This window comes from Azolla caroliniana, unplaced genomic scaffold (genome assembly GCF_043228905.1).
Source record: "Azolla caroliniana isolate FFs.n. ecotype wild unplaced genomic scaffold, voAzoCaro1.0.p SCAF_5, whole genome shotgun sequence".
NCBI classification, from domain to species: domain Eukaryota; kingdom Viridiplantae; phylum Streptophyta; class Polypodiopsida; order Salviniales; family Salviniaceae; genus Azolla; species Azolla caroliniana.
In genome coordinates, this window is record NW_028230440.1 from 4,001,984 (window position 1) to 4,027,670 (window position 25,687).

Consider the following 25,687-nt stretch of genomic DNA (forward strand, 5'->3'; position numbering starts at 1 on the left):
TTACCATAGCTACGCTCTCTCTCTCTCTCTCTCTCTCTCTCTCTCTCTCTCCAAAGCTTTTTCTTACCAGCAAGGCAATTTGCTTTCCCTGGCTGAGCAGCTTAAGCTCGATCCACACAAAACCACATCATTTCATTTTCAATGTGGGGGTGCTATGGTGATGTTAAGATAGAAATGTACATGGAGACTAGACCTAATGGCCAAGGCCCAACACTGTGTTGAGACACCCCCGGAACTTTACAGTACCCTATCCAACCCCGGTACCCTACACCTCCTCTCCAGAACACTCTTGCGTTCCATTTTTGTCGGGCATTATCCGTTTGCCTCTTTAGACTCCCCGATCTGACCCAAAATACCCCATTCTGTGCAAGCCCATTCTAATGCACCGCCAACCTAATGCATTGCCTCTCTCTCTCTCTCTCTCTCTCTCTCTGTGTGCCCAGGTGTACACTCGATTCGATGTCAACATGAAAACGCATACTCATGATCCATGCACAAATCACGAGCTTGCATAAAATGCATGAGTTTGTTTGACACATTGCTTCTCAAGGATGGGTCCTACATAAGGATCGAAAGCAAACAAAAAACCATGTTCATGTGGCACAAATCATGATCACGTGAAATGTTGGGTAAACGACATTCTATTCATAAACACAAGAATTATGTGATGTGTTGCCACTTAAGCTACCTCCATATATTGAGTGCCCATAATGAACTCAACAAGTTCATGTTCCTCAAAATCCAGAATTTGGTGACCAACTTCTTATCTTGCTTGTTGGGGCTTGACAAAACTTTATTCAATCAATACGCAAGGACATTGTGATATTCGAGAATGAGAACCTAGCCCATTTCCAAAATCTTTCAATTAGTCAATCAAGTATCGACAATGGACGATTACTATATGGATGCTTAGTTTTGGTGGTTATGTAAATCATATCTATGAATCTCAAAGGGAACAATAAACATCACTCACGGTCTATTTGAGTATAAAAAGAAATATTTACTCCAACACATCCATACCACATGTGTTATCAAAATGATCCTTTAAATTATACGCATAATGCTTTTGGCATTGCCTTTTAAGGGGTGATGTTGTAAAAATACAAACAATTTCCACATTGCCATGTTTTAAAATAACAATAGTTTAAAAGAAAATACTTGATCAATAAAATATTTTCGTAAGATCTTCTTAAAAGTGTAATGGTATACAAAAAAGGATCTAGCAGCCTAAATGCAATCCTAACTTGTAATGCCAAGTTATTGGGAGCACAATAAATAGAGAGCATGATCTCAACCTAAAACTTTGTATCATGCAAAATGTGTTGGTATCAATGTCAACGTTTGTAAAGGCAAATTAGTGGGTACAAGTTGTGCGCACAATCTCCTAAGCTATGCTTACTAACTATGCTTATACATCACTATAATTATGAAGAGTTTCGATACAACCCATTTCCCAAGGTTCGTTCACATGTGCAATATCACCATCATGATACACAAAGTTTATCATTAGAACGCTTCATCACCTTTTAGAACCTTAATATGCTTCTTCCATTCATTTATATGCATGCTAAATGCTGTCTTACACAGTCATCCTAAGCACTAACTAGTCACACCGTAAACAATTGAATGCATGTGACCACACTCTAGAAATTCTGTTATTTTTGTTTACAGAAATCCTGCAAGTTTGCAGGGCCGTTTCTCTACATCATGCCATTTGTGCATTGCTATAAAAATAGAGGATACAATATCTGTTTGATTCACATATTTTCTGGGTATATATGAGTGGCGAGGTCGTAGATCATACATTTACCTACTAAACTCTCTCATCATGCATAATTATGGTAATGTCACAAAAACGATCCAGTAAAACAGCTTAAAAGAATTGATATAGCACCATCAAGACTAGTCATAAACAGATTTTGTCAATAAAGGAGCAGATGCATATCTGTACATTATCGAGTCAGCTGTATGAGCAAATATTAAAAGGAAAAAAAAAATTGTGTTTTGAAAATTTATGGAGGGATTAGGCCTAATAATCTCTGATACCCTCATTATGGGAGGCATTAATAATCTTGACATTGTTACTGAAAGTTATAACTCCACCCCGACGATGCCAAAAAATCACTAGAGCTCCAACACATTACCTTTATAAAGTCTCTGATATTACAGAGTATTGTTGATGAAAATCGATATGGGAATTATAAGGCAAACCCGTAAGTGGGCTGGAAATCTTGAAATCAGGTAAGCCCAATATTGATCTAAATTGTTACTAACCTGTCAATGAAAGATCTTGAGCCTAGAAATCTAGCAACAATTCCTCGATCAGATCATCTATGATCATTCTTTCCATTTCAAGACCCAATGCTTCAACTTCGAGGCCATTGTCAAACCATTGGCCTTTCTTGCCCACATCATTCATAACCAGATTCTCCAAGGTGTACTGACTATCTGAATGAGAGCACAAAAGCTGATCAATGTGTACCCTAACATGCTTGAAAATGTCAATATCTGAGATTGTTAGTTTAGAAGATGTTAGACGATGCCCTAAGATATATAGGATTTCATTAACACTGTCAAAAAGAAGACGTCTTTGAGAGGGGCTTAACATTGCTCCAATTGTTCTATCCGGGTTCAGAAGTTTGCTCTCCTTGCCAACATAGTTGTTTTCCATCTTTTCAAACAGATTCATGTTAACAAGTTGATGTGGGGCATGAAACGATGCCAGCAAAGTTCTCTCTCCAATCACACCAGAGGCAAGAAGAACATCTCTAACATAAAGCAATTCAGCTTCTTTTCCACTTGAATAGCTAATTTCCTCCAGGTGAAGATCAGTGCAATTAAGATCATCGTCGATAACATTATCATTATTACATTGCGAGATTGCATGTTTTTTGCATTCAATTTTGTCTCCAGCAAGGCAAGAAACATTGGCTAATGCCTCCTTGTCATGGATATCAAAGTGAAGGCGACGATGACATGTCTGGAGCTCTGCACAAACATATCCATCATCATTATAACACAAATGCAGATTAGCCTGACATATTACAATTCAAAAAGATACATTACATCGATAGATATCATAAATATACCAACAACTTTCCTACTTGTTTCTTTTTCTCTTTGTCTTTTGAATCCTATTCTAGGCAAACTCACAAAAGTCAAAAATCCATCGTTCGATGTGTTAGATCTTAACTAGCAAAGAAAATTTAGATCAAATACTACTTGAAACTCGTTAAAAAATGTGGACTTCATTCTGCCATAAGAATCTTGTTAATTTCAGTTGGTTCTAAAATCATACAGGAAAGACAACTCTGTTTCTGGTGAGATATATAACAGACTTGGCTGCAATGCTCAAAAATGTTACCTTGTAAATCAGAGTTGATCTTATATTCCCTGGATACCGAAGCCTCTTCTTCATACGGGAAGTCCAAAATAGATACAGGACTTGGTTGTTCAGATTGCACTTTGAGTGGTCCATTGTTCTCAATTAATGCTACAATATTTACAGGGGGTTGAATTACTCCAGGTTCTTCCAATATGTGATGTTGATTACTCTGCAAGCAACGCCAGCAATTCATTATATTCTTAGTTGTTTTGCATCAGAGCATAACCACTGTAACCGAAGGTCAAATATTCATTCTATAATATCACAGAAAACCCAACCACAAGCAAATTGTGTATGTGTATTTGACAGCCAAAACATGTGACTGTGAATGATGGTGGTAACGTTTAACTTTCCAATGTAGGGGTTGAAAATTCGTGAACGTGATCCTTTTAACATGACAACCAAAAAACCATTTGATATCACTATCACATTACACAACAAGTACACACGTAGCCTTTAACGTTTTAAACATATACTCCACACAACAAAAGAAAAGTGATCCATACATGTCTATTATTGAGAACGCTGATAACATCTGTGGTTTGGGATCCATAACCAGCTTCATGCTTAGCTGCCATTTGACAAATTGTATCATTGCCTCCACACTGATGGACCTTTTTGTCAGGTTCAGGAGTAATAGATGTGACTGAAGAGAGCGAAAAGTCCTTTTCTACAGCTAGATTATCAGGATCATCTATGGATTGTTGTTTCACATGTATCATGAGAAGTTCCTCATCTTGTTTATGCACAGTAGAAACATCATCTTCAAGAGACATTTGATCCACCTCTGTCGCATTTGAACTTATCTTCAACTGTGAAGCCGCTTTATTGTAGTCAGATTCTGACGTCGAGCTGATTGATCTTATCTCATCAGCTGGCTTTCTCAAATCGTCAAGAGATTCCATACCCATTTCAGGAAGGTCCCCCAAATTAATTCTCTGACTGAACACTTGAAGCTCCTCCTGATTTTGCTCAACGGAAGTAGCAATCACACCTGTATTGGATTTTGGCTTGCTTTTCTCCACATATCTCTCATGATTGAAGCTTTCCATCCCACATTCCGGACTGCTCTTCATATGACCACTGTTCTGTGGATAAGAATGAAAAAGAACATGCCGATACCTCTGGTCCGACTGAATCCCATCCAAACTAGGATTCTCAAACCTTTTTGAACTAGGTGAAATTCGTAGGTCAGGAGAAGACTGATAGCTACTAGCTTCACTACATACTCTGTTGCTCGTTGGGGTATTGTCAACATGTGGGATAATTTTATCTATAATTCTTGCAACTTTTTCTCTGGTCTGATGAGAAACATCTCTTTTCCCTCGTTTGTTAACAACTTCCAAGCTGAGTTTCTTATCTTGGTCCAGCAACATAGAACTTGACCAGCTGTTGGGATTTCCACTGTAAAGTCCACTGGTGGTTGTCAAAGCCTCCCCATCAGTGTCTCTTAGCCTTCTGCTCAGGATTAGATGATCAGAAAATTTGTGCCCATTCTTTGAATTCACTGACCCAATAATGTGATCTCTGGTGATGTTTTCCCTCGCCTTCCTTGCAATTTCTCGAGCAATCTCCCTACAATCGTTTAGGGCATCTCTATGATATTCATTGACACTACTTCGTGCATTTTTTCTCTCGTGTTCATGCTCCTTATCTTTCCGTAGCTTTTCCAATAGTTTCTCAAGAGCAACCATACTTTCAGCAACATGATCCTTTGGGGAGCTAGAGTAGGTAGGGGATGAAGGTTTAAAATTCCTTGCCCTCACGGAGCTTGGTTTCAGCACAACTATCCTAGTTGGAACCTGATAGTTGGCACCATATACCAATGAGGGATCTGCATACCGTTGGTAACCCAATGATTCTTCACTGCATGATGGTGGTGACTCTGCAACGTTAAACTCATTTGTATCCACTGCTGCATCTTCAGTGGAGCTTTCTGGATCACCAATCCTAGAGTTGATCCTTGACCTAGACGAATCTTTAGCCCGAGGCTGAGGCCTATAGCTTTCATCTGGCATTGGGTGTGAATATCTAGCATTCGTGGTTTGTGAAGGATGTGGAAGAAAATTACTGCTCATACAGTCTTCTTGTTCATGCCTTGGTAAAAAGGACTTGGACTCTTGAATGAACTTCATAAAGAAATCTTTGTTGGTCTGTAAAAAGTTTAGGGTATCCTGAAGCTCTCTTGACTCTTTAAATCTCTCTTCTTGTGTGGTTATCCTTGAGCTGCTATGTTTTTCACTTATATCTGCACGATGCATCTTTTCATAAAGAACTTCATGTTTATCAATCTTAGATAAAGATGAATTGTCATTTTTGGCTGACTTTTTTGAATGGCCTAACTTTTGGCTTCGCAATGCATCAAAATCTTTCCTTAACTCTTCAAGCTGTTCTTCCTGTGGATGATTTTGGAAGGATAGATATTGGACATCATTTTCTTCATCATATTCCATCCGATTTTGTTGGAGATTGCTTGTGTGCTGACCTGTGATAGCAGATGCTTTTTTGGTTTTCGAGAACTGTCTAACATTGTGAGACGGTTTATCCTGGTGATCCTGTCTCTCTATGATTACTTTATGAGAAGTTTTCTCATCTATATTGGGTATCACCTTCCCTGTTGACCCCTTATGTAGGGTTTTAGGGCTTATCGGCTGTGGTTTATTAAGAGTTTTAGAATTTGTAGGTAATGTCTTCTGAAGCGTTTTCGAACCCATCGGCAGTGCTTCCAGACCCATCAACCGTGCAACCACACTGGGGGTATGATTCTTGACATCTGGGCCTTTTGATGATTCTCGTTTAATGAGACCCTTCACAGGCATTCCATTGGATTTTCTCAAGGCTGATGCAGTAGGTGTTTCATGCCAATACTGCAAATTATGTGTAAAAAGAATACCTATTAGTCAAATGGATCAACATCCTTGTTTGAGAAGCACAAAACGTAAAAGCATTCACACTACCTGAGTATCTTCATTTTTTGGTGGCTTTAACTTGGTAGCTTCTGCAAAACTACCTTCCACATGCAAACTATTTTCCGGGGGAGTCAGACCTAACCAAAAGATAGTGTTAATTCAAAGCATAGAAATGTGCCAAGTTTCTGCATAAGACAGCTAGAAATTTAATAGTAGTTCCTAGGATAACATTCTCAAACAATGGAAATACCCTGGAGAAGAGGTAGCCTGTGCGAACCGTCCACATGACTATGATAATCTTTTAGGAAAAAGGTGACCATAAAGCATACTTGATGGTTAAATATATTTCTAAAGTGAATAATTTCCAGTGGAAATAGATAAGTGTTCTTCCAGCGTCCTATAAATTTCCATTATTTTCTCATGATTTCCATTTATTTCCATGCAGTAAAAGGAAGACCAACAAAATACTAAAGAAATGATTATACTAAATGTTGATTTTCTTTAGCATCCCTCCATTGTAAAAAAGTTGCCTGATCTTACAGATGAAAATAATAATTGTCTATACGATAATTAACCAGCTGCAGTCAACAGCTATCTGTACCAAATTCAACATATGCATTCAGCTGCACATACTAGACTTAATCAATCACGTTCAATAACTATCCAGAAGAGACTTAATCAGTTGCATTCTACATCTATTCATACCAAAATTAATCAGCTGCATTCTGCGGAAATCTATAATACATCTACTTAGTTACATTCAACAGCCATTGAGACTTGAGATGCACTTGGCAGTGGAATATACCAGATGTAATCTGACGTATGAAACAGCTAAGTGATTGCATTCGATAGCCACATATACCAGATGAATCTGGTTGCATTCAAACTTTGTGTACACCATATATAAACTGGTAACATTCAACAGCTATCTATACTAGATTCCCATTATTTGCATTCAACCGGTATTTATATCAGATTAAATCAGTTACATTCAACACAAATACATCAAATTACCTGATTTCAGTTTCTTTTCAGTTGTTAGTTTCCTCCCAGAGAGGGCCTGATTGAAGTCGAAAAGATGCATAAGCCCCCCCATCCAACCAGCTTTATCTCGTTCCTATAAAAAATAAAACTGATATATCAGAACTATTTTCTCATAACAACAAAGAGACAGAGCATTGTGAGGCATATTATAGAATTTCAGCTGATTTATTAGGTCTATTTTCTGTAGCAACAGCAAACAAGCACTTTGGCATGATAAAGAAACAAGATGTTACAAGAGATGCCTCTCTTTCCATCTTGTGTGGCAGTAAGATCATTCTTCGATGGAAAACTAGCAGAAATTTTTTACTGACATACATGAGAACGCATTAAACAACACAAAAAAACACGTATTGTGAGATGCACCACCGTGTCCTTCAAGAAGAACACAAACAAAATAATAAAGAAAAAATGCCTTAAAAAACCCAATGCAGGCCTTAAAATCAACACAACGAGGTGACGAATGGAGAAGTATACATATTATAATGGAAAAGCAATGCGTAGAGACATTTTTCATAAATATACAGACATAGTAGAAGTGATGATGGAAATGATTTTGTGAACCAGAAAAGCAAGGAGATAATTAGAAATGATGAATAAAGGCTTCTCAGAACCAGACATCAAACCTTTTGCGGAAAAACACAGATGCAATCACAAATTATGGAAACAGTAATGAGAACTACAAAAGCAAATATCTCTTGCAGAAGAACACAGAATTGATGAAAATGCTTTAAAAAACTGAAATTAAGCATTACTTGCAGAAAGAACACAGAGATGGTGGATGGCAAAGGCGTTAAGGAAAAGAAATCAGACGTTACAGAATAACACAGACACTAGGAGTAGAAAGTGAGAAAGAAGTACCAAGTTCGCAACTTCTATTCATGTAGATCGATATATCTCAATGGAAAGACGGATCGGCCGTTTTGCATCGCATTTCCAATGTAGAGGAAGAGGAAGTTGCGCCTGAGAGATGGTGATTCCTTGAGTGTAGAGAGAGGAGGAGGGTTAGAGGGGGGGGGGGGGAGGAACTGGATATGGTTAGGTTAAAGCGAAGAAGAAGAAGAAAAAAAAAGGCGGCTGAGAGAGGGAGAGAAAGGAGGAGTATCTTTACTGTCACCGCCGCAGTGAAAATGACTGTTTTGAAGAAAGCCTCTGCAAATGCACACAGAGAGAGCAGAGAGAGAGAGAGAGAGAGAGAGAGAGGGAGGGAGGGAGCTGAGAGCAGAGACTGATTGTTTTACTGAGGAGAGGAAGACGAAGAAAGAGAATGAGAGACGGACAGCTCACACCTCACTCACCATACCCACAAACACACACACACACACACACACACACACACACACAGAATAAAAGTGCACGGTTCTTCTCGGTCTCGAAACTCCGTCTGTCTTTTCATGCTTTCTTTCTTTCTTGTTGTGTCTAGGAGGAAGACGGAGACGGAGACGAAGATGGTCGGAATTGGAATCGGGTCCATCCATTTCCCGAAGCCTCACTTGCCCCTCGTTCTTCCATTGGCCAATTGATCTTCTCCTTCCGCTATATTGTGTTTCGGGGGTGCATGGAGCAGGTGGGGTAAAGAGATAATCAATCAATCCATCGAGGAGTAGCTTGGGGTGTGTGGCATACACCGATGATCGGTCACGACTCCTTTTGTCCCGGCGATATTAATCGTGTGTTGATCGAAAACTTCGTAGACCTACTTCGAACATGCTCTAAAACGGCCAAATATTGTGGAGCCCTAACAACAACTGCATTGATGAAGAACAACCTTTCTATGGTAATCATTTTGCCTATCCACTTGTGTGTTGGTAGGAGGTAATTTGTTGTATAACAAACTTGCAATGATCTAAATTTAGGAAGTGCACACAAAAATATATTGGGGTGGGAAACTATCATCAAGTATGTTTAGTTGACTTCGAGCTTACTAGAGGATATATATTATTAGGTTTTGACAATGTGCTTGGAGATTGATGTGCATCATGTAAACAATTTAACAACTCTTTTGGCAATGTGAGCATTGTTTGAGGGGACAAACAACAAAGTGGATCACACACGAAGTAACTCAACAACTTGGTAAATTCGTCTCTTTAAGCAAGTAGAATATATTTTTTAGACGACAAACTAAGAAATCATACCCAAACAAAACATCATGATCTATTCATCTACTGAGTTGGATTCTACATCGTGTCTACATATCAGGGAAAAAATATGTGAGCAAACATAACTAATAGAAATACTCATAAGCCACTTGGATATGTTTTTGACTCGTAACTATTATTAAAATCAAGTGTAAAGGTTTTTTGGTATGTATGCACATGCCCTATTGTGTTAACACTCTAATTTCTAAATGCAAATGTGGAGGAAGAACTAGCATATAAAACAATGGAGTGCAAGTTGAACTCAAATAGAGACCATAAACTAAGTTGCCATTGTTTTTATTTTAGGGGGGGAAGGAGCATTGACTATCCTTATCTAGATGAGCTATGATTGACATATTATCGCAAAAAAATACAAGTGCAAGGCAAAAAGCCACAGTATCGATCAAGTGGTTATCATCTCTATTGGCCTCAATTCAATGCACACCATGTGAATTGTGTGATCCATTTAGTTATGCCATGTACGTAGTAATAAATCATATGCATTTATTGTTTGGTCATTTCCACCTATCCCTCTCTTTTAGCATATATGGCTCATGAAAGAGTATGGGGATTCGCTCTCGAGTGCAACATGATCTTGGATGGGTGAAAGGTGAAAGTCGTGGAGGTCTTAGGTAATCAAATGTGATTTGTTTTGAAGTTGGGTTCATAACATCGAGGCCATGCATCTACTTGGTTATGACTCTACAAATAATATAGTTATGTTCCTTTTTATTACTACACAACAATGGTTGTTTTTTTTTTTTTTTTTGGGGGGGGGGGGGGGGGGGGGGCAATAGGCAATAGTTCCAAATCCTATTAATTCCAACTTGGGTTTTTTTGTGCAAGTTTTACGTGTTTTCGATTATTAGCACAAACCGATCATGGCAACAACAATAAAGAATATCCATCAACATTTGCGACTACGACAAATCTAATTACCAAGCATGTGTTTTATTTATTATTGCAACGAGATGGCGTCCACCGTCCAATCAATTACACAAGCTTTTCTTTGCCAATATGGCCACACAAAAATGCCAACAAGCTCTCATTTCAAAATTAAGTCCCTAGAAACATTTCTAGAGCTATCTCTTGATTGGGAATTATGTGACAATCAAAGAGCAAAAATATGGTTCACAAATAGCATGACTTGAACCAACAAGGATCGCGATAGATTGTGTCATCTCAAAAAATAGACCACGTCCTATTTATATTTTAACAAAATTAATTCGATATAATAACCTATTAATGTATGACTTTTATGTATGCATGAAACATACACCCATACAAGAAAAAATTGTTATTAAAATTTAACTTACACTTCGAATTCCAACAATCCTCTCAAGAATTTGTGATCCACATTTCTCTTTTATTCTCTTCAATGCATATTAGATACTCATTTTTCTTTCCTCTTCCCCCCTTGACACATTAGATGAAACCCTTTACATAAAGGGTTTCACATGTACCAACGGCTAAGAGCACGTTGCCACTTAGCTCTCATTCTTTACCTTGCATACAATGATTACATTGACTACATTTATGGGAATATAATTCCTAATCCATGACATCCTAATGGTTTTTACATTCTTTCAAAGAAGAAGGGTGTTGGTGGTGGCGCCAATGCAAAAAATGCTTTCTACATGACCGTTCAAAATGCCCAACAAATCCCTATGGGGGAAGTGCACATGTAACTAGATTGAAGAATAATATCCAGCCTCACGTAACTCCACATCCATTGACAACTATCAACGATATTTGCAACAATAAGTTTGGGGATGTTTGACACTCATACATACATGTGATGCTAGCCTTAGCATATATTGTGAACGAATCCTTTCCTAAAGATATTAGCGTGAGATAAAAGTGTATTTGGGAGGAAGCTCCAAACCCTTGCACACAAATGGAGTTATTGGAGGAGGTGAACATAGGAATAACCAAATATCTCGAGTAGGTTTACATCACAAATGGCTTATGACTACCTTTTCAATAACTCACTTACCTCTTTTGGCAATACAATAATATGTTCTCTTGGTTGTGCAAGGATAAGCAAAGTTTGATTCTATTAGCATGAATTATGATTGAAGATGAATGTGAATTATTTCATCATTTGACATTAAATTACATACATATAATTTTATAATACTTACCATAGTTTTAGATGATAATATCAAATAGATGTCATGGAATTATGGGATTTATTTACAAAAACCTTGTGTTCGAAGATTAACATTCAGAAACCACAAAGCACACGATTATACATATAAGGTTCTAATAATGATTATACTATAATTAAGCAGCATATTATGGTAATGCAATATTGTCCGTCGCTTAGAAAGATATGGAAAATGTATTTGATAAGCATGCTTGTAATGTTATAAATGGTAGATTAGCATTATAACAATTGGAAGCTTGGTTGAATCATGATTAAATCATTAATATTTCAATGTGAGTTTGCTAAAGCCTGTACATATGTAATGATGATTATGCATGCATCGACTAACCCTAATGTCTAAGCTTGAAACATTTATTTGTAACAAAACGTTGGATGGTGGACGAATATGACCACACAACAAATATCATTGTCAACTTGACTAGATGTGTGTGCAATGTTTTATGTAAGGTGCAAAGTGATGCCTTTTTTTTAAGGGGAAATTGGAGAGATGATAAGCTATGACCTATGAAAACGTGCACTTATAGATTCAAACAAAATTACTCCCATGATGTTGGATAGGGTTAAGGAACCAATACATGTGATCAACGCATAACACGAGCTTAAAAATGATATGAGTTGTATTCATGTGGAGTATCTAAGTGATGGAGTCGAGACTCATACAGGCATAACAATATAATGTAGCGAGTTATTGTTTATGGGGTCAAGCTAACGTGATTGATCGATCGACCTTGGTTTTTCTCTCTTTGTTTACAGGGTTGGCACTTTCCATAACAAGAAGAAGCCAAGCCAAGAAGGTGTAATGTTGTTTGATTAGTTTCCTTTGATCTCAATAGCTGTTAGATACTGGCATAATTTTGACCAATCCGCTGCGAGGAAGCAGATTGTGCTTGTCTACATGGCTTTCCAACCGTCGATCTGATAAAGCGAAGCCTTAATGAACGGCTAGATGTGATACGATAACGGGAGTCGTTGATTTCTCGGATCGCAAGAAAATCGAACGCTTCCCGCGAGGCTTATAAATACTATACGAGAATCATACACAAATACAGTTCGCTTTCTTTCTTCTTCCCGTGTGAGCAGTGCGTGTTTCAACGTCTGTTCTGCGTTTTCTAGGGTTTGTTTCTTCTCCCCCTCTCTCCTGTACTCCGCGTTTTTTAGGGTTTCCTATAGCCTTGTTTTCTAAGGACTCGCGTCTCCGTTTTGCATATAAGGATCTTATCCATCTCTTTCTGTAACCGATAGTCACTATTTTCTTTCTTTCTTTCTTATCAGAGAGGATTTCCCGCCATGGCTCGTACCAAGCAAACTGCTCGAAAGTCTACAGGAGGAAAAGCTCCCAGGAAGCAGCTTGCTACCAAGGTATGTTCATTTATTCTTTCCAAAGTTTTTTTTGTTATTTACATCTTGAATTCCGTGTTCTTCCCTGCATTATATCGTGTTTATGCAGGTTAGACATATTTTCATCCGCTTTTTTCGGTCTCATGTTTTTCTACCGAGATTGTTTTGTTTATATCTCAACTACTGTATACGTATCTTTGTTATCCTAAACCAACATATATTACAGAGTTATAGATAGTAGAGCATCAGCATCATGTTTGCGTTCCCCTCTCACTATGCTCTTACAGAAGTTTGTGCGATTTCGACTTCACGTCATATTACACCGTTGCTAATCATCTAAATGCTTAGATTCAAGTAGCGTTTTTTTGCGTATTTCGCGGTTATGTATCTGTTTGCCGTTAGCTTGTTATTTATTTCAGTTTGTCATTGTTGATGCTTGTATTGAGTTCCTAAGACTTTCTGAATCCCACACGACATTCGTTGATATTAAATATTATTCTTTGTGCTTGCTTTTACTATTCGATGAATTCATGAATTTTGTTATAAGTAATTTTTTAAAGATAACGACGATTTTTTCTTTGTTTTTTTGTGCGGATTAATAAAAATTTATCTGTTACGTTTAAATTATCAGTAAGAAGTTGAGATCAATTTTGTGTTTTTGCGTGCATTCTTAGATGCAGAAATCAGAGGCTGTGTATTGTTTCTTTCCCATTCTAATTTCATATATGATACACACGTTTTCTGATACTATGATAGTAATGTAAAGATTCAGAGTGAGAATCTAACGGTGCTTATGGATTTTGTACTGATGTTAATTTGCACTTGTGTAGGCTGCTCGCAAGTCTGCTCCCACTACAGGTGGTGTGAAGAAGCCTCATAGATACAGACCTGGAACTGTTGCTTTAAGGTGACATAAATTGGTGCACATTGTTATATTTAGAGAAAAGTTTGCAGGGAGTGTGTTCTTTCTCACTTCAAATCGTTCTTGTATGTTGCAGAGAAATCCGTAAGTATCAGAAGAGCACTGAGCTCTTGATCAGGAAGCTACCATTCCAAAGGTTGGTCAGAGAAATTGCTCAGGATTTCAAGGTATGTTTTGGTTGTTTTTAGTATTCGAAATGTGCTGTTGAGTGGTATTGGAAAACATGGTAAAGGAGTTTCTTTTTAATATGCAGACTGATCTCCGCTTCCAAAGCCATGCTGTTCTGGCCCTTCAGGAGGCAGCTGAGGCCTATTTGGTTGGATTGTTTGAAGACACTAACCTTTGTGCTATCCATGCCAAGAGAGTTACAATTATGCCCAAGGACATTCAACTTGCCAGGCGTATCCGTGGTGAACGTGCTTAGGTTCTTGCAGACTCCAATCTGTACAGAAGAAGGAAGAAGAAGAAAAGGAAGAAGAATTTAGATAGTTATGTAGGTTGTTTTCAGTATGTGTTATTGTCTGTTTTATGCTTTTTCTTGCTGAACTGCTGATGGGGTGACATTTTATGAAACTGTTAATTTGTACCCAGAAGTTGTTTAGAGCTTGTTAGTTCAGCATAGCTGAACTGGATTCTTTGTTTAACAATCTATTGAAGCAAACCTATTTATACTGTTTGTGTGGACACTGTTTGTACATCTGGATCCATGTTGTGGATTAATGGGTTCCTTGTCTTATCATACTGAATGATAATGACTCATCAATTCAAAATGGGAAAGCAGAAAGGAGATTGTGTTTCATATGACTCGTACAGGGTGGTTATTTGCATTGTGTATTTACATATGTATGGTAGTTTGTATTTAGAATTGGCTATTTATCTGAATCAATGACCAAAGAAAATGATATAATTGTGATTATTGGAATGTCTATGGGAAGATTTTTAAAGGGTGTGGTATGTTTGGTGGTGATTTATAATGGCACAAAATGGTACTAATAGGTAGGTAGATGATTGCTATTTTTGTATGGTAATTTATGATCTACGTGATTGGTTTGTTACTAAATGCGGAATGATTCATGAACTGACGCATAATTGAGAGGAAAAAACAGCTCCATGTGAGTAATAATGAACTGATGAGAAGCCTTTATGTTATATATAGAAGTCATGAAAAGGTTGGGCTGTTTAACAAAGACAACGTTTTAGAGAGTTAGTATAGGAGATGATTACCATTTTCCAATATGTAGACCAAGCTATAATTTTGTAATGTATAGAAGTTTTAAATAATATAGATTGTTATGATTTGGCTTGCATAAATGATTTTGACTAAGCTATAAAGTTTGGTGGCCTATCCAGGAAACGAAGCACATGAAGTCACTAATTTGTCTATAATGATATTGTCCAGGATAATATTGTTCATTGAAATAAATAGCTACAATCTCAAAACTATGAGCGGTAGATATTCTCACTTTGATGTGGTGGGGAGGCATATGAAACCCTCATGGGTAAGATCTAGGTTGTGTGTGGATGATATGTAATTGTTCACATGCACAACACTAAGTTGGTAACTTGAATTTAAAAGCAAAAAACAAGGAAATCATCTCTTTTCAAATCCTAATTCGATGTTCTTGTTATTATAGAAGAATGATGCCTTCATTACATATACCTTAGGATTGCTAATATTCTCACACATGAATTCATGCTTTTCCGATGCTCTTCTAGTGTTGGCCCAAACAAGAAGGGTACATTTGGACTATTGCTAGAGCTGGCGAGGAGGCAATGTAAAAGTAAAGGCCCTCCTTATCCTATAGGCTGAATAGACAAAAAAACGATGCCTTCATTATGCTATGGGATTGGTCATATTGCTACACGTACGAATTATGCTTTTCCGATGCTCTTCTAGTGTTGGCCCAAACAAGAAGGCTACTTTCGAGCCACCGCTAGGGGTGTCGAAGAGCTGAAGTTAAACTAAAGTCAAGCACAAATGCAAGGTGATGCCCCTGATGGGTGTGTTAATAAGGCTAGTTTTGGAATTGGCCCTAATGGGGAGGTTATATCTGTAAACTTCATCTCTATGCCACCATCTCCCTTGTGTTCACAATACATATGCATATGCATATGCATATATGCGTTCTTATACGAACATAACTTAAAACTTCACATACATAGTATTAGGGGCCAGCGTTGTTATCGCATCTGTTGGCTATGACACACGAAGATGAAGAAAAACTGCAGAGATTTATACTCTGGCTTCAGGTAAATCTCACTTTCTTCCATATGGTGTGTATGTGTTTTCTGTTGATATACTCTTCTAGTGTTGTTTTTGTCAAGACTTTCCTTTCATGTGAGATATACATATTTTTTGAATAAATTCTCGCTAATCAGTGATATGAAAATTCTTTTGCTAATCGTGGTGTTAATATGGTACTGCAAATTATCATATTTTGTTTATATTAAGAAGCAGAATGAACTTAAGTTTTGATGTAAACAAAAAGGAAAAATGGTAATCGATGTGTTGTGGCAATACTTCAAGGAATTCTTTTTTCTAGTATTGGGTGAAGTGGCCAGAAAACATTTCTAGGGGTTTTAAGTTAGACATAATGGAAAGTGACCCATGATGATTTGAGGAAAATTTGAAATAGAAAAATTCTATTCAATGTAGCGATTGTTCAGTAAAAATGCAAATGCTCGGATTATCTAGCAATAGGTTGAATGGATTTTTTGTTCTTGAAATGCTTGGAAGTTGTTTGAAAATACCAGCAAATTCTTGGAAACTAGAATAATAAGAATATCTATATTTCAATGAATTATTTCTAGTCATGGTCTGCGTAATTTCTCATGCTTATAGGAAAATATCTGGAATTTCGAGGAATTTAGAATAAGTAACATATATTGATATTGGAGTTTGTTCTCTTTTATAAAAATGTCTTGTGGATACATTCAAAAAATTCATGGGCCTTTGATGAATGAGACCACCATTAACTGGAAACTGTTGAAGGGTAGAAAAAGCTACATTGTGGATAAGAGTTGAAATGTTGATGTCTGGTGATATTCAAAGAGCAAAGCTACCCTATTAGAAAAGACTGTATTGTGTTCTTGGATTCTGTTTTTTAACTACCGATGCTAGAAACTTTTTTCATGCTTAACGTAATGTGATTTGAGCAAAAAATAAGTAAACAAGCATTAGAATTTGTTCCAAGGACTACAACTATTATATAATATAGTCTTATTGTTTGGCTTACTTGATGACAAGTTTATGGATGACATATGTGTAGAGTTCTTATATGCAATAGCTGATTGTGTACAGACAAATGGAGTACAATTAGAGGTTTCGAGTATAAAGCATTCACATGGAAAATCCATAGGTCTTGGTGTTTTCTCATTGTATGACAATGGTCCAGGTAATTCATTGCACTTAGACTATTGGACTGTCTTAACTCATTGTGAGGACTCAGGAGTATGGGAGACATAAACTCGTGGTTTAACTTAATTCTTGGTTGATGAATATGGAAGTTCGATTTTTATGCTGATTTATTTGGTCTGGGAGCATCATCATGCATCTGGATTGTTTCTGATGAAAGGCTTAGGAAAAATGGATTCTTTTCCTCACGACGGAAAGAAATATATTGTATAGGAAATGCATATAAGAAATATACTATTGGGATAAAGTAAAAAAGGCAGACAAGGATATTTGTTTTCACCAAATGCAAAAATTGCAACAAGATCATCAAACTGAAATTGCTGATGCGTTGAACAGGTGTGCTTATGGTTACACCACTTACCCTAGCAATCACACCGATGAGCGTACTACAGAATCCAGATTTTGGGGAAGCATATGGAAAATTGTTTGAAGAAGGAGAAGTGGATGATAGGCTGCTGGTGATCCTTTTCTTAATGGTGGAACGTCTTCGTGGTTCATGTTCTGTTTGGGCACCGTATTCCACTATGCCTTGCAAAGAAATGTATTTCTGTATATTATGTTGTAAAGATGGAATTCATTCCTTCCTCACATGTTATTCAGGTATTTTGATGTGCTACCAACCTCGTTTGGTACACCACTTTGGTTTACAGAGAAAGAGATCCAAGAGCTTAAGGGGACTAATCTTTTTAATGCTACAAAGATTCAGGTATCCATTGTCTCTATCCTAAATATCCCCATAACAATAATCAATATGTGGTCGAAGGGGATCAAAATTATTCTCTGGAACTAACTTGTAATGGTCGTTCTTAAATTTAATTAAAAAATATGGAGCCACATCAATGTTCGAATGGAAGCTCAATGGAGTTGTAATTTGCGTCTATTCCTTATATTCGGCAACCAAGTAGTAACATGAATCTTATCAAAATCTAGAAGCAGAGATTATGTGCTACAGTCCCATAGATCAATTTATTGAGGAAATGATTTATTTTGGAAAATATGATGTAAAGGGACAGCATACTTTAAAGTCCAGGCTAAAGATAAAGATACTGACAATGATTTTTTTGGATTAGGGCTACTAGGGCTACTAGGGCTACTAGGGCTAAACATGCACTAGATTTCAAGATGAGGAAATGGTAGGGAAAAGATAAGTGATTTCAATAACTTGCAATAGATCAAAAGAATCAATTCTAACAAGATTCAAATGTCTCTCTCATGATTGCATTATAGTCTACAAATTCTACAAATAAAATAGAACAATGGATATGGATCTCGTTTTGTTGCAGTCTGTTTTGGGAAATTAGGGCATGAATGGCAAAAAACGTTATTTGCTACTGGATGACAGAATGGAAAACCATTCTGTTAAAAGATGCTGATGTAGGGTACAAGGATCAAACCATTTCACTAAATCCCTTCGTTTGATATGACATATCCTTTTGGCTTTCAGTATGAGGGTGTGGGGACTCAGGATGATCTCCAGCATTAATACTTGTTTCACAAGCCTATAGGCTTGTGAAGTTGCCTCCATATAAGTACTTTTGAAGAAAACCTATTAAATTAGCCATGCAAAATTCCAGCTTTATAAGAATAATATGCCTTTTCAGTGTTGCCTCATAAGAGACACCGAGAAGAAGATGAGTGCTTCTATCTGATGATTATTTGGGGGATGGACATTCAGCCCAGATGAATATGGACACCAGGTAGTAGCCAAAGTCACAATGTGCTAATAACCAAAGCGACATGATGCAGAGCTCTTCTGTTTGCCTCATTGCCATGCACTGTATATGGCAGTGAAAATGTTCTACCATATCCAGTCTATTTGTTTAGTATTTAAAAAACTTGTAATGGATATCCAAGCTTCAAAGATAATAAAGTGGGTGTGCTGCTATGTGAATACATTGGCTGGTTTCTGTGGTGCTTCTAATATGCTCAGTATGTACATATTTCTCTTTTTTTCTTAGTTTCTTGTGATGTTGTAGCTCAGGAATTTAATGACACACTTCGAAGAGAAGGCGAAACCTTTTGCTCGTCAGCTTCTTTTGTCATTAGGTGTTGTAGAAAGGTCATCTTACCTCTTTAGGTTTCTAAACCCAGTGTCATTCATGCTTCTTTATCTCTCATTTAGCACAATTGTTTTAGAAACCTAACATTTTCTTGTTTTTGTGCTGTGCACAGGGAGATAGAGTTCCAGGAATTTTTATGGTATAGTGGGTTCTCAGATTTGTAATTATTGTCATTTTATGTTGAGACTGGTTCATTGGATGCAGGCAGTTTTCCCAATACAAAATAACATAATTTAGGCAACTCTCGAGTGGGCTAGACTTCTGAAACATTTAATTGTTGGAACTGTGCAGGGCTAATAGCATCTTTTGGACACGGGCGCTCAATATTCCATGTCCTCATTCATTTGTCTTTCCCAAGCAGATTGAAGAGGTATCATACTATCATGTATCTAAAAGGAAACTTAAGATGTACCTTTACATTATACCTTCCAAATTGATGCCTATGAGATATCGACAGTAATTGCATTAATTTTTTTCTGCTCAGGATCTCATGATTCTCAACTCTGATCTGGAATCTAAAACTCAAAATGAGAGAGAGCCTTCAAATTGTAACAGTCAGGGAGAGGCAACCCCAGGGGAACTTGAAACTGTGTGGGTTGAGGGGTTAGTTCCTGGTATCGACTTTTGCAACCATGGTAACAGCTAGTCCTGAATCTGTTTTTCATAGTTCAGGATTGCTTATTCATTTTTGCAGCCACAACAAAATGTTTCTTATTTAGTATAAAAAATTTGTGCACTTGTTTTGAACCCTATGCCACAAATGAAATGGCTGCACAATAAAGCTATCCATATCACCATTCTACCAAGGCATTGTACAGTCTGAAATGAAATGAGGTTTTCCAGAACCTCGTGAAGCAGTATGGCAAGAATACTGTGTTTGCTATCCTGAGAAAGAAAACGCTTATTAAAGAACTTACAGTGGCCATTGAATATGCAGAAAAACCCTCATTAAAGAAATGATGCAAATTAATTGAACGGGGAGTGAGATTACTTGAAATGATGAAACATGCTGTCTCTGGAGATTTATGACTTAACCTGAAAAGCACTGGTAAAGGAGAACCTTTTGTTCTGCCCCCCCCGTCCCCCCAAAAAAAAAACAGAAAAGAGAAAACGACATCAAAATGATAGATTGTTGTAACCTATGCATTAAATTTCACTAGTTGAAGTCAATTCAATGATGCCTTCCTTTTGACAGGTTTGTTAACTGTGCATGAGCGTTTCATCTTGTAAAATAGCACCTATTCTGGGCGAGCTTGTAAATTTTCTACTTATGAAAAAAAGGGTTTTAATGAGTAATCTAACACTGTTAATAATGAGATTGCAGCACCAAAAGGCCTAGCACATTGGGAAGTTGATGGTTTGAAGGGATGTGTCAGTGGAATTCCTAATTCAATGTATTTGACTACAGGTTTGTGATTTCAGCGATACTACCTTCAGGACTAGTGAACTTTTATATCAGGTTCTTATTTCAGAAACATCACATCTATTTTTTTTAAAGATGCCTATCATTCATTATTTGCTTACTTTATGGACAGAGCTACATCTTGCTGCAGATGATGAGATATTCATTAGCTATGGCAACAAAGGAAATGAGGTCGGCCATGTGATTTTCATTCAATATAGCTGTAAATTGTTTCAATGAATATATCTCTATGTTTGCAGATATACATGCATACATGCATAATAATAGATATTTCGGACAATAATTTCCCTCTGGTTTGTTGTGTGGTGATGTAAAAGGTCTTGGAGGAATCTTATTGACTTTAGAATTAATTTTTCAGGAACTTCTTTTTCTCTATGGCTTTGTCCTTGAGAATAATCCAGATGACTATGTTATGGTAATCTATGTTTGCATTCTATGCATTTATCTTCTACTGCCATATCTTTAGAGAGAGCTTGTGAAATCTGCAGGTACATTTTCCTAAAGAAGCTCTTGATCAGGATCCTTGCAGTGAAGCCAAAATACAGCTGATTCATGAACAAGTAACACACACATCATTTTTATATTTCTAGCATTTGTAGGAGTTTAAATAGCTCCGATACAGAGTTTGATGCTGTCCATATGAAAATAAGTAGGTAAAAGCTGGGTAAATAAGGTCATAACCAACAATGTTTGCTCTTGGGTGTAGGTAGTTTTTTTAGCTATTAGATTTCCTCTACCTTGGATGACAATTGTATGCCCGTATTATTGTTGTCTTCTTACATAAGCCACTTGGGATGCCAAAGACATAGTTCTTGAGTTTCCATGTATAATCCACAGCAAAGTTATGAACTCCATCACAAAAGAGGACCCATAATTGCATCGTCAGGTCACTTTAGGCCAGTCAAGCATTATTCTTGTGTTCTCCACATTCTGACAGCGCCAATGCAGAAGTGGGCTAGAGAACAAAGGAGCCAATATGTCCTTGATACCTGATTATGGGCTATCAGATCCTGTTACATGACCTTTCATGTGGTGTTTGTGTTTGTGTGTGTAGGGATCCCTATACCAGAAGGGAGATCTTGTCCATTTCCTGGTTTGATACTTGCAACTAGCAATGGGCATGGTTCGGTTAAGTTTCAAGGCAAAGAAACCGTACCAAACCGTTTATATAAAACAAAAACCAAACCGAACTGTTTATGAACTCTCAAGTATTTAAACCAAACCATTTAAGAAAAAGTAAACCAAACGATTTAAAACCAAACCGTTTAGGGAAAAGTTGAAACCAAACTGAACCATTTAATAAAAAATTTAAACCCAACTATTTAATAAAAAATATAAACCCAACCATTTAAGTCAAACTAATTAAATATTTAAATAAGCAAAAGTACATTAAATTAAATAAAAATTGAAGTTAAATTTATTAAATCAATAAAAGAAACTTTAATTGAACCATTAAATTAAATAAACATTTAAGTTAAATTAATTAAATCAATTAAAAACCATTAAATTAATAAACTATTAAGGTAAAAGAAAAAGTTAACCAAAAACCTATAAACCTTTAAACCAAACCTATAAACCTATAAACCTGAGTTTGAGAATCGAACCAAACTGAAACCGAACCGTTTATCAAAAATCCAAACCAAACCAAACCATTAATTTTTTTGGAACCAATAAACCGTGAAACCATAACTTAACGGGTCGGATCGGTTCGAGCCGAAACCATGCCCATTGCTACTTGCAACCTTGTGGAGTGCCTTTGATGTTTAGACAATGGTCATGTGATTGTATTTTTGGTGTCATGTTATAACGTAATACCATTTATGAAGAGAGACAATGAGAGAGAGAGAGAGAGAGAGAGAGAGAGAGAGAGAGAGAGAGAGAGAGAGAGAGAGAGAGAGAGAGAGATTGTTCATAGATATTTATTGCTTGTTTTATTAAGAACTTGACATTACGATGGCTACTTCCGGGTTCTTTATTACAAAGTGGGTTTTATAGCAAGGAATCTATCTCTCAACCAAATACTTTGGAATGTGATAATCCTGCTTCTTGTACAAGCTATAGCTGGAGTGGAAATCGTAAGCCACCATCATTCTTGAAACAGTTTGTTTTTCCCGAGGATATGATTGCAGCCCTTCGTATTGTTGCGATGAAAGAAGATGAACTGCAGACTGTTGTTTCCATGTTGGAGGAGGTACTTTATTCTGATATGAATCTAAAATGCAATATATGAAGAATTCCAGTCCCAAGACGGGCATCATTCTCAAAGTAGTTGTGAATTTAATCTATTTGGGGGGTTTCTCTTCTAAGAAATACGTGATTAGTCTATAGGAAAAATGCCATCTAGTAGTGTCTTTATTATAACTAAATTTATGGTACATGTAGTTATCACAGACTGGGATGCAAAAGACACCATCTGGTGATGATATAAGAGCTGCTGTGTGGGAGGTGTGTGGAAATGTGGATGCCTTGCAGCTTCTAACAGATCTGATCTCATCCAGGTAACATTACAAACATATATGCTGTCTTTCTCTGATTCAAAATTTAATGACTCCACCGCATGTGCACTTATGTATTGAAAAGATTGATGGAGCTTGAGGAAGGTACTGGTTCTGAAGAGTCCGACAAGAGGTTGCTCTCGAGGTATATACTTCCAGCCATCGTTGGAAGTGTCAAAATACTTCTATTTTTTGAGTCATGCTCTCTCTCTCTCTCTCTCTCTCTCTCTCTCTCTCTCTATGCGATCACGTCCATTGGTTGTGCAGGGGTGATGATAGTCCAGACTTGATGATGACACAAAATGTGAGATCTTGTGTAATATATCGACTCGGGCAAAAGTCACTTACAAAGAAGTTCCTCAAAGAAGCAGAACATTTACTTGAACTGAGTATATTAGAAGAGCAGGCTGGAACCAAGAAAAGCAGCTGAGTTTGAAAACAAAAGATGTATATTTATATATACCTTGCAAGATTAGAGAGACATAGTTTACAGTTATTTACAATACTCCCCTATTATTTCAGCCTTAATACGTGGTGAAAGCGAGCAGATGCTCAGCTATTTATTTATTGCTTGTATTTGCAAGCATTTTCCTGGCAATTACTACTTTATTTCTTACACTCACACATAATTGGGCGTGATAAATGGCTAGAACGTGAAGGTTTGGCTACATGCTTTTCAGTTATTTTATAGCTAGCTCCTAGGTAGGTCAAATGCTATTCTTTATATTCTGAACTCATGATTTACGGGTTTTTTTTTCTTTGAATTTGTTGTTTCTTCCATGAAGACACCCTACTTAGCTTGTGATGCTCAATATCAATGAGGGCATTTTAGGTTGACTTTATAGTGATTCGAACTGTCAACAGGTTCTTTTCTGTGCATATATATTTGGGCATCTAAGCCTCTCCAGAGTTATATCTTACATTTCTCTATGTTTGTTGCCAGTGTAAGGTAGTATTTGTCAGTGTTGGCATGCAAGTGAATGAAGGGCTGGGAATTAAAAACCCTTTACATCTCATGGATGGTTTATCCTGAGGTAGTACATGCATGTTATCATAAGTGACTCCAGTGGAAGCGCTTGCAATCTTGAAAGGATTCATGTCTTGTGTTGCTAAGAGCTCAATGATACAAGATGAATCATATTGGTTTAAACCATAAGTCATAATTGTCAATCTGATCCATGATGATGATCATAAAATTGCGATAATGTATGGCTGAGCATGTTTTTTGTGGCGTAAGGCTAGCAAGATGCATATTTGCACTACGATCTTGCATATAATAGGAGATTATTATCATCTCCTTCTAAATATTGGAATGATGTCTGGAATACATTAAATAATTATCAACAACTTTTAGACTCTAGTTGTTGTGTTGTGATGTTTGATAGATTAGTGTGTACAAAGTTGGATTGATCAAAAGATATTTGAAAACTCTTGTTTTTCGCCATTGAAAGGCATTGGCCTGACTGTGAGAACCATTGAATGGCACTGTTCCTTTCATTTAGTTTTCAAATTTCATCGTCATGCATGGTATTTAATTTGTTATCTTTCAAAGTGTTAACAACTTTGGTGGTTGCTAGGTTTACATGGTAAAATTTGCATGTAACAATATTTCAAGCATAGGTGATATGTTTGAGTTCACCATATTTGATGACAAAACCATAATGGTCAAATGCCCTCTTGATAAAGAAATGAAACCACCCCATCCATTATCTCATTCAATGCTAAGGCTTTGTATCCATATTGAGAGAGAGAGAGAGAGAGAGAGAGAGAGAGAGAGGTTGGTAAGGTTGCCCAATAGAGACAAGGAGGTCATGGGTTCAACCCTACATTCAACAATGGCATCCAGTGAGTTAAGAGATATGTATGAAGTATATAATAGAGAGGTGAGAAAAATTGGGTTTTGAACCCAAGACATAGTGCTTGTGGTGTAACAACTTACCGAGAGAGATTTTTCGGCAATTAGGGTATCCATTGGGAATGAATGTTACGAATGGTTAATTGATTGGATGGATGTCTAATAACTTAAGGGATAAGTTCATGTATTGGAAGTCATACTCTTTGGCCATTTCATGTACGCATGAAGGTTGACAATGTATTATGGAACACATGATATTATATTACTTGCCATGGGCAAAGAAGGTTTCACATGCTATTTTGTAACCTCTTCAATATTTGTTGTGGAGGAAGAGGGATATGATGAGAATCACATGGGTTGCATGGAATCATCTAGCAACCCCTAAACGCTTGGGGGAGTTGAAATATTTGTTGGTCTTATCTATCAATATGATGGTTCATAGGTTTTCATTATTGCAAGACGTGTTTAGACTCACAAGTTACAACTGTAGATATCTATTGTTCAATATTTCATTGAGAACAAGGGTTTAACACATG

At 36.9% G+C, this 25,687-nt stretch overlaps 3 protein-coding genes across 4 annotated transcripts; 2 read left to right on the forward strand and 1 right to left on the reverse strand.

The window, feature by feature from the left end:
* Positions 1 to 1,873: 1,873 nt before the first annotated feature.
* Positions 1,874 to 8,533, reverse strand: LOC147863737 (uncharacterized). 2 transcript variants are annotated; one of them, XM_087319443.1, is made up of 6 exons: positions 8,197 to 8,533; positions 7,309 to 7,411; positions 6,343 to 6,431; positions 3,892 to 6,252; positions 3,365 to 3,554; positions 1,874 to 2,988 (listed from the first exon to the last, which is right to left on the reverse strand). In XM_087319443.1, the coding sequence occupies exons 2-6, from the start codon at positions 7,388 to 7,390 to the stop codon at positions 2,297 to 2,299; spliced, it is 3,414 nt and encodes a 1,137-aa protein (XP_087175569.1). In that variant the 5' UTR covers positions 7,391 to 7,411; positions 8,197 to 8,533; the 3' UTR covers positions 1,874 to 2,296. The 2 variants fall into 2 exon arrangements, with proteins under 2 accessions (XP_087175569.1, XP_087175568.1); XM_087319442.1 differs by having other exon boundaries at positions 6,340 to 6,431.
* Positions 8,534 to 12,612: 4,079 nt separating this feature from the next.
* On the forward strand, positions 12,613 to 14,587 carry LOC147863738 (histone H3.3). The gene is made up of 5 exons (XM_087319918.1): positions 12,613 to 12,757; positions 12,916 to 13,002; positions 13,812 to 13,888; positions 13,980 to 14,070; positions 14,157 to 14,587. The coding sequence occupies exons 2-5, from the start codon at positions 12,931 to 12,933 to the stop codon at positions 14,325 to 14,327; spliced, it is 411 nt and encodes a 136-aa protein (XP_087176044.1). The 5' UTR covers positions 12,613 to 12,757; positions 12,916 to 12,930; the 3' UTR covers positions 14,328 to 14,587.
* Positions 14,588 to 15,994: 1,407 nt separating this feature from the next.
* LOC147863739 (SET domain-containing protein) lies at positions 15,995 to 23,995 on the forward strand. The gene is made up of 16 exons (XM_087319554.1): positions 15,995 to 16,153; positions 17,205 to 17,298; positions 17,655 to 17,832; positions 17,919 to 18,024; positions 19,295 to 19,377; positions 19,491 to 19,517; positions 19,670 to 19,748; positions 19,863 to 20,013; positions 20,703 to 20,786; positions 20,914 to 20,972; positions 21,160 to 21,216; positions 21,290 to 21,361; positions 22,741 to 22,992; positions 23,184 to 23,299; positions 23,382 to 23,441; positions 23,564 to 23,995. Exons 1-16 carry the CDS (start codon positions 16,103 to 16,105, stop codon positions 23,724 to 23,726), a joined length of 1,632 nt encoding a protein of 543 aa, XP_087175680.1. The 5' UTR covers positions 15,995 to 16,102; the 3' UTR covers positions 23,727 to 23,995.
* Positions 23,996 to 25,687: the final 1,692 nt, after the last annotated feature.